This window comes from Protopterus annectens, chromosome 13.part0, assembly GCF_019279795.1.
Source record: "Protopterus annectens isolate FY-2018-M chromosome 13.part0, PAN1.0, whole genome shotgun sequence".
NCBI classification, from domain to species: domain Eukaryota; kingdom Metazoa; phylum Chordata; order Ceratodontiformes; family Protopteridae; genus Protopterus; species Protopterus annectens.
Genome location: NC_056747.1, coordinates 1,160,736,150 through 1,160,746,121, shown reverse-complemented (window position 1 = coordinate 1,160,746,121; position 9,972 = coordinate 1,160,736,150). Strand labels below are relative to the sequence as shown.

The window sequence follows — 9,972 nt, the reverse complement described above, 5'->3', positions numbered from 1 at the left end:
ATTAATAATTTGCCATTAATTTGACAGAAAACTGGAATTTTATGAAAAATGAACCAAAAACATTTGGCAAAAATCTGGACATTCTGCGAAAGTCTGCACACTTGAGAGGTATGCCCCATTTGTCTAATTTAGAAATAAATTAAAACAATATAATTTTCTTTGAACTTTAAATCTGAAAAGAAAGCTTGAAGAAAAAATGTCATCTCCTGCAGAATCAGAATTTGTAAATTATATTATTAAAATATTAAGAACTTTGTTGCTGGACATTGAGAGGAAAAAGACAGTTTAACTACTTACTTAACTGTGCTCATCTAATGAGCTTCTTAGAAGTCCTGACACAATGAGGACCTTTTATTTCATCTGGTGTATCAGAAATGGACAGTCTTTCTAAACTGTGATTTTACTTCTGTTGCATGAAAAAAAACTTGCATACATTTGAGTGTATAGCAATACATGAACATTTTTTTTTTATGTTTTTCTGTCAAGCCTTATGTGATGACATCAGCACATGAAGGATGAATGACAGGGCTAAGTAAAACCACTATAAGATGTATTATGATGAGAAACAAATTAGAAGAGCAGTGAAAATGTACAGGACTGGTAAGTCTAAATGATAGGAAGGTGGTTTTGGAGAGAAGGGGAAACTCCAGGGATAAATGTAGCTGTTATTAGACATCTTTAGTCCTGGTGTCCCCAGTGCTAATACTTACAGTGGAGGAAGGAGTGGATCTTAGCTATCTGAATCAGCTGTGCACAAAATAAGCAGTCAGCTTAAGATCTAGATGGTATCAGTAATGACCCAAAATTTGGGCATTGCTAACAAGTAGAGATAGCAATGTCTGAAGCCAAACAGTGAAAGGTTTCGAAATGTAATGAGTCAAAATGGAGTTAAAATGCCTCAGTGAATCTAGGCCTCTTTATTTAAACTGACCGGTTGCACTTTTTTTCTGATTTAGGTTCATTACTTCAGATGTTTACAGAATGAGACCGCTGGAATTCGACACTGCAATATCAGGAAACACATTGAAATTGCACATTATACAAAGAAGATAAAGCAAAGGATAAGTCATACTGACTGCTTCTAATGGAGTCTGCAATGGGATATACATAACTACTTCTGCACAATGCATTCCTGGAAGCTGTAGGAAGAATCTTATACTCTTAGTTGAGATATAATATTAAGCTTGGTTTTCTGTGCAGTGATACAAAGAGGTTATTTTTATTTTCTCCTTGATAAAAACGAAGACAACTTAAACATTCATGCACTGCTGTTCACCACCTGGTTGTGAACCTGTTTCTAGCTGTTTCTTTAACAAGAACAAACCCAAAATGATACCCTTGTTTCTAGTGACTCTTGTTCATGGAATCCACTTGCACACCCTGAAAGCGTGCCCACATAGGTGTCGCTGTTATGACTCCTCCCATTTTGTTGATTGCAAAGATCTTAGTTTGATGGAGATTCCTAAGGCCATTCCACAAGGAACGTGGATGTTAGACTTGAAGCACAACAACCTCAGTGAAGTGGACATGGATTCATTTGGTGAGTTATGGTCCATGAAAATTCTCATTATATCGCACAACCAAATTAATAAAATATGTTCAGAAGCATTCACCTCTTTTGGCTTCCTTGAAAAGCTTGATCTCAGCAACAACTGGCTTACTGAACTCCCACAAGACTTCTCTAACAGTTTAGTATCATTAAGAGAACTGAAACTTTCTAACAACAGACTACAGATGGTAAAGTTTGGCAGCTTGCAGCACTTAGAGAAGCTGGAAAAGTTAGACATGAGTGGAAACTGGGTGTATTCACTTGAGAAAGGAACTTTTAGGGGTTTATCAAAGCTTCGTTACTTGTATCTTCAGCGAAATAGGATAACTGTGCTCCATAATGGTTTATTTTTTATGATTCAGAATGTTGAAGTTCTTCACTTGGGAGGGAACAACATCTCCACCATTGAAATGGAAGCCTTCAACTCATTACACCACATTACTCTTTTGGGACTAAGGAACAACCAGCTTACTCATTTAAAGTTTAAGACTTTTTCAAACATTGTCACACTTGGGACACATCTGCAGCTCTCAGGTAACCCATGGATGTGTGACTGTGACCTCCAACGAGTGTTTGGGAAGATTCTGAGTGTCCGCTACCTGCATGTGGATGATTATGATAATATCACCTGCGCGAGCCCAGCACAGCTGACTGGCTTTCCCTTAAAGTCTGTCGATACCCAGCTTTGCATAGCTGAGACAGCCACTGTTCTGGTCATCACCATAACTGTACTGGTGACTGTCGTTGCAGCCATTGTAATGGCAGAACGAAACAGGAAGAAGAGGCAGCAGAAAAACTGGAATGAGCCTGATACTGCTTTGGAATCCCATGAAAAATAAATCAAAACATCGTGCTTAATATAAATTCACACACTATGCAATTGACTGAGTTACTCACCTTCTTCATGAGCATACAAGGAACAAAGTGCATATGTTTTGTTTTAGTTGAAGTTCAGTTTCACACATGCTGTACGTATTTCTTTAGCTGTAACAATTTAAAGTAACCGTGTTGCTGGCAGTTACAGCACCATTAAGTAATATGGTCTTCCCACCTATTCAAGCATATTTATTGCATATATGAGACATTCTGATATCCATGAAACAAAACTTTACATTGCTCAAATTCTTGCCTTTGGGATTTTTTCTTGCTCAGTTATACAAATATGTTTTTGTTTCTGCAAAATTTATTAAAGAGAAATCTTGGGTTTGTGATTTCTTCATTCAGCAAAAGAAATACTAACAACATAAGGCAGTTGCAGTAGTTTCTCTCCAAATACTGTAAGAAAGGAATTCATATGCATATGTGTTTATATATACATGCACACACACACACACACACACACACACACACACACACACACACACACACACACACACACACACACACACACTTATGTAAAAAGGGTATTGACAAAGATGAATGGAGAAACCCTGGGTCTACCATGAAGTGTGATTTCATATCCTCTGAAATAAAGTGGTTTATTATAAAAATTCATAGTGGTGCTTGATTGTAATTTTGGAGCTGGTATAACAGGTATACCTTGAATGCATAACCAGCATACACACATGCACATATATTTGTCTCAGATATCAAATGTGCACACAGACTCACAACAGTAATAGCCATAGTATGATGTATAGAATTTACATACTCTGAAATAACTAATAGTTAATGAATACATGAAGTTATTCATGAAATATTAGTTATTTAAGTGCATCTGTTCTGTTACTGTTTTCACCTTCATAGACCAGTCAGACTTCTCATCTGTCCTGTCATGGTGGATGCTTTGAACAAATGACATTGCCCTTTGTTCTGCTTATGTACACTAAAGGTTGCTGATGGTATAGGTTGGTGTCCACCCTTACATAGAGTGGAAAGACTACTGATGACCTAGATGAACGCTTTGGTGTTGATATACTGCAAGTCTAGAATCCAGTTACTGCTGACCTAAATGAAACCTGTTGTGCTTGTCCACTGGTCCAAGAAGAGCCCATTTTCAGTGGTGGCCCAGGGAAAAAAGCTCCACTGAAAATTTATATAAAGCATAAAAAATAAACTTTTCTACAAGATAGAACATTCAAAAGAAACACACACAGTATAATCTGTTACATAGAAAGGTTCCACAGAAAACTTTGTATATAGCTAAAAATAAGCTTTTAGAAGGCAGAGCATTCAAAAGAACAAATACACAGTATAATAGTGTCACAGACACTCCCCATGCTTTGGAACAAAATTCCACACTACATTAGGCAGAGCCCCTCATTAACACCCTTCAAGAGAAACCTCGACGAGTGGATGGGTAACAGAAAATACACTCCTGGGATCACTTCATTGGCTCTGCTTGACAGAGGATCAGTTAATTAATCAATGGGGCGGCGAAAGCCAACACACTCTGGCTAGGCTTATAAATGCCCTTGGGCAGATAGCCTAGTACCTACCTATGAGCCTATAATCTAATCATAGGAGGTTACTAGGCTAGTGACCCTACAGCCTTTGCAAGCCTAGCCATGTTAATCCCAAGTATCCCCATTTGTTTGCAGAGCAAATTTATGAACAGAGTGGGTCTGTGATCAACAGAAACTACCCTTGTCTGTGTGGGGCATGGGTGCCCTCCAGGGGTGAATTTGCAGTCTCCCATCCAATTATTTAGGTTGCTTTTGAATAGGGTCAGTGAGAAGCTTGTTTTATGTGAATAGGAAGTCTATTCCAGAGAAGCGGCAGTATCTGGGAGACATGTCTGTCTCTCCAGCATGTTCTGTTAATGTCACAAGCTAGGTTGAGATCCCTAGAGTGAGTGACTCCTGTTATTTGACTTGCTGATGTGCAGCATTTCCATTAGGGCAGAGTCAGAGACTGCCCTATAGGCCAGGCACAAGTCACCTGTTAGCAGCCTATAGGATACAGAGTAAAGTGACAGGGCTTTCGTGTCCACTTAGGTCATGGTTTGGAGTCCCTGTATTTTCTTAGTGAGAAACCTCTGAGGTCTCTCCAGCTGCTCCAGGTGTCTGGTGAGGTTCAAGCAAAAGGGTGCATTAGACTCTATTAGTGGTCTGATGAGGCTTGAGTACAGTGGAGGTATAACACCCCTTGACCTGGATGCTAAGCCCTTGTTTGTGAGCTGTGCTATGTAGAAGAATTTCCTTACCTCTATGGAAACATGGTGGTCAAAGTTCAGATTGCTATCAACCAGTGTTCCCATGTCTCGCACCACTGGGTTGAAACTCAGGGTGGTGCTGTCACTATTGTAATTTGTAGGGAATTCTGTTTTCCCAAAGGGAATAATAATGCTTTTTTTTTTTTGCATTTAGTTTTAGGCCATGGCTTTGACATCAATCATTTGTTTGTTTTAGCCCTTGTAATATGTTGAGATCATTAGGGTGCTCAATGATTGCTCCCAGTTTGAAATCATCAGTGAATTTGGTTAGCCAAAGGCCATCTACTTTGGCCTAGACTTCTGAGAAATAGATGCCAAACAGTAAGGGACCCAACACAGGCCCCTGTGGTACTCCAGTGGTGCCAGGTCTACTGGTGGAGGTGGAGTCACCAGTTCTGACAGAGTGTGTTCTGTCGATAAACCAATTGGCTAACCATCTAGTAACGTAAGGGTTAATACCTATCTGGGAGAGTTTTACCATGATGCCAGAGTGGATAATTGTGCTGAAAGCCTTGGGAAGGTCGAGATAGGCTGTGTGCACTGTCTTACCTTCATCCATGGCTTTGGTGACATTCTCAAAGAAGTCTACCAGGTTTAATAAGCATGATCTACCCTTAATAGAGTCAAACTGTGTTAGGTCCAGTTTTTGGAGGTCACCTATATCCTTGTCGAAAAGGTCCATGATAATTATTTTCATGGCCTTGCAGATGATGCTAGTTAGACTTATGGGTATGTAGTTACCAGGGTCAGTTGATGGTCCCCTTTGTTCGGGGGATTACTGTTGCTGTTCTCCATTCTGCAGGAACATAGCCAGTTTTCAAGCTATGATTAAAGAGAATGTCAAGTGGGTCTGCTAGGTCTTGTTTTAGATTGTTTAGTAAACAACCTGGGATAGTATCTGGTCCTATTGAGGCTCTATTTTTGGCCTTGGTGGGTGCAGAGATGACCTGTTGTCTAAAGATACTAGGCAGAGGGCTGCTGTCAAGTATGCTTTGGGATATAGTAGGTGGGGATAGAGGGATGAAGTTTGTGTTGAATCTGTTAGCTAGCAGGTTGGTGATATCTTCCTGTGTAGTATGAGTGATCCCATCTACAACCAGTTCGGCACATAGCTAGGCATTCTCTTTTAGACTTTGGATGTAGTTACAGAATGCCTTATGATTATCCTTGGCTAGGGATGTGATTTTAGTTTTGTAATTTTTAGAAAACTTTACGAGATTTCTGGTTTTCTTGTTAAGGCTTAGGAGGGAACTCTTCCTCTGGAGAGTGATATCCCTATTGCTTTTGGACAACAGTTTCTTCCTCTTATTATGTCGTCTATTTATACTTGAAGTCCACCGTGGTGGCTTGTTTTTACAGGAAGACCTGGTTTTGATCTGGTCAGAGTGTATGCAGTCACTGAAGTGTTTGTACATAGCATTTGCGTACACTTCTGTATAGTGATCATTGATAGCTGTGATTGTGTGTGGTATGAAACTTTTTATACCATTGCTTAGTAGGTTGTAGTTAGCTTTGATCAAGTTTTTTATAATTTTTGTTCCTGTGAGTGTCTCAGTTCCAGAAGTTACTTCAAACGAGACTGATATGTGGTTTGACCTAACCAGGGATGGCGTCATGCAAGGGGAAGTACAGTGCCCCCCCCCCCATGTTGGTGAGTGCTGTGTCCAGAGCATTAATGCCCAAAGTGGGGTGAGATCTCTTCCAGAGCATTTTTGTTAACATAGTCCAGCAACCTCTGGACAAGCATGGTTTTGCTCTTGTGTGTTCCCCAGTCTACAGAAGGATAGTTGAAATCTCCCATAACTAAGGTGTTGGCCTGTATGGAGAGGATCCCAGTAAATCAAGGGAGGCAGTGTGCTTATCCTGGCTCATGGTGGGGTATCTAGGTATGAATTGAGAGCATTGGGAAATTTAAATGTACTTCTTAGTATTTCTGTTCAGTGAGACACAAGTACTTCCAACACCAGACAAAGCAATAGGTTAGCAGTAGAGAAACAACAATTCCCTTTTTTTAAAACACATTGTGTATCTTCACATAGAAATGCTGTCAGCAGTGGCAATTCGTAAATTTACAAATTATCACAAGTGACTCCTATTATAATTGAGATTTTGAAAGCCAAGAAAGAAAACATTCTGGCACAAAGATGATGCCATTGGTTCACAACATCAACAGCCACACAGAAGGAAGAGCTAGGATGTCGGATGTGACTACACAATTTTTAAAGATGTATTTTCATATAAAATCAGTATTTTATGTGAAAATAACATAAGATCACCTCCTACCTACTTGTGAACTCTGCTAAAAAGGCAGAAATGGAATGCAGATACTACATTTTGTTTTTGCCTTTTCACATGTTCTTTAAATGTAAGCATACCCCCCTTTCCAACCAATCAAAAAAGACAGACACCAGTGACATCACAAGCAGGAAGTCCAAACAGAGTACAACTTGTCTTGTATTTGACTTGCTGATCATTTTATGCACACTGGCCCATTATACACGTTGGAGGGAAACTGAGCAAGGAGGAGCAGCAGTCTGGAGGAAAGTAGCACTGAAAGCATAGCATCAGAATGGAGAATAAAGCCAGAAGCACAAACGGACACAAAAAGCTCTTTTTAGAGCTAAAGACCTGTGTCTGGGTACAAGCTAGTCTGAGGATAGAACACCTGGGCAAAGAAAGTTCCAAGATAGAAGTGCCAGCTTGTTCCTGAGACTAAAGCCCTTTGAGGTGAGATAAACTCAGACTGGTGTCTTAAGCTGCTGTGTTTCTGGGAAGAGAATCCTAGGGAAGGATATAATGCAAAGCAGAGATTGGAAGCAGCTAACTGAGAGTTCCCAGTGAATGGAAGCTACTTATCAGATGCCATCCCTTTCTAGCCAGAAAAGAGAGTCATAGGCCATTAGCATCACAGTGAGACAAGACAGTTAGATTATTAATAGTCTTGTACTCACCCCGTTGAATCCTTTTTGGCCCCATTACCCAGAATAGTGGATTAGAATACATTTGAGAGATTTACTGCTTTTGAATCCATTGGACAGGTGTGAACAGGCAGGTTGTACTGAAATGAAAAATTGATTAAGTAAAACACAACTCACTGAGAAAGGAAAACACTGACCCTTATCTGGGGATTGAACCCTGGACCCCTGTTTTCTGTGAAGTTATCACTGCCTCTGGACCGAAAAGAAATGTCTAGGCAGTTAGGTACTTGAGTAAGTTGTTTGTCTTTTCGGCTTTTCCTGGTTAGGTGTCGCCACAGCGGAACTTAGTGGGGGGCTGGCGACTTTAAATTAAAGGAGGGCTGCAGTAGACAGCTGAATGGGTGGGGACAATGGGAAGGGGTGTGGCCAACTAGAAATGGGTGGGACCATGCTCAAAACCACAACAACTGGAACTTTAATTAAATACGCTGCCCTGGGTGCCAAACAGTCATTACGAGAGTCCAAGCAAGACAAAATGAAGTGTAGAAGAAAAAAATATTTCAATGCATTGGCTACATGACAACTTACATAATAACCAGATGGAAACAGGTTGTGAGGCATGAAAAAATAAATTAGTTTTTAAATACATTACTGGAATGCCAGTCAAAATCAAGTATAAAAAAACAAGCAGCACTCAACTCAAACCACTACTCCTTGCACTGTAGTTCTAATTATAATTTATATTCAGCATTATAAAATTACCAAGTAACATGCTGAAAGTAGCAATCTCTGTGATACCCCCACTTGTAAAAATGTTTCTTATCCAAAAAAGACCCGCTGCCTGACTCAACTATCTACTTGTTTCATGGGGAAGACATGATCAAAGTAAAAAATGAACAGCAAACATGAAACAAGCTCAAGATAAATTGCTTAAAGGATTCCTGCACAAGTTATGGACCACACATGATAGACTGGCATTCTGTTTAGTTTACGGGTAAGCCTGCAAAGATGACTGCAAGTCTTTAACAAAAGATGACTGCAAGTCTCCAACAAAAGATGACTGCAAGTCTCCAACAAATGTAATGAGCTTCTGAAAATACTGTAATCCTGTCCTTTTATTACAAATACTGTCATATGCATTTCAATACCCAAGGCTTATACATTATCTAGTTATGTAAATATTCTCGGCATGGCAACAACGAAAAGGCTTTTAATGCTGGTTATTCTTTAACAGTATGCTTATTAAAGCATACTTGCATCTTACAATCTCCAACAAACTTACCTGATGGTAATTAAATCATTGCTACTTAAACAGAGCAACAGGGCACTGTGACAGCATGCATTTCCTGAATAATAAGAAGCATAAATCAACAATATAAAAATATGACAGAAAACCAGAACATTCTGCAAAATCAAGGACAGATGAAAAGCCACGGTCGTACTTGTGGTCTACCTTGGATGGGGGAATACTCTGCACACTTACACTGCATAACTGCTCCTTGCCTTCCTTGGACACATCCAGAGCCACTACAATGGGGAGTGGGGTGCAACAAGTATGTCACAATTTGAAATGTCTCTGGCTGACAGTGATGGCTCTGACACTCATACCTCTCAACTTCAGAGCAAGAAATCTGGACAAAGCCATACATAGAACTAGAAGTGGGACACAGGCCCAAAAATAAGGACAAATTTTAAATATTGCTCTTATTAACTTAGATAATAGAACAGTAGTAGATCTTGCATTAGTACAAATTTTCTGAAGGGTATGAAATCTGAAACTCAAATGTCTGCCATTATTTTTTAACTTCAATCTTTAATGACTTGTCACTAATTTGCCAAAAATACACAATTTTATGAAAAACAGACCAAAAATGTGATGCAAAAATATAAAGTTGCCACACAATACAGCTGGGAACCTGTCAAAAAAGGGACACTTTTTAATATTAACACTGTTAACTTGAGCAGCTAACAAAATAAGAGCATCTACATGCATTTCTGAAATAAAAGTAATCTATAACTCTGATCATTACAGTTATATATAATTGTAAACCCTCCACGTTTTCTTCCAAAATTGTCATTTTGAGGAGAGATTATTAGGGGGGAGCAACATTTTGAGCCAAAAGTGGGGACAATGGAGAGGTTTGGATATTCCTAATTCTACAAAGCGATTTGCACATACCTCTCAACTTCTTAATGCAGGAAATCTGGACAAGGCCAAATATATTGGGGGAACATACAAACACTACTAAAAATTGCTCTTGTATAAACTTAAGACAGTTGATAGAATAACAGGTCTTGCATTAGCATGCATTTTTCTGAAGGTTATGACGTCTGAAACTCAATGTCTGTCA

The 9,972-nt window shown here is 39.4% G+C and overlaps 1 protein-coding gene across 1 annotated transcript; it reads left to right on the top strand.

Moving 5' to 3' along the window:
• Window positions 1-960: 960 nt before the first annotated feature.
• On the top strand, window positions 961-2,515 carry LOC122788410 (leucine-rich repeat-containing protein 17-like). Its single transcript, XM_044055481.1, has one exon. The coding sequence runs from the start codon at window positions 1,261-1,263 to the stop codon at window positions 2,386-2,388; it is 1,128 nt and encodes a 375-aa protein (XP_043911416.1). The 5' UTR covers window positions 961-1,260; the 3' UTR covers window positions 2,389-2,515.
• The last annotated feature ends 7,457 nt before the right edge of the window (window positions 2,516-9,972 follow it).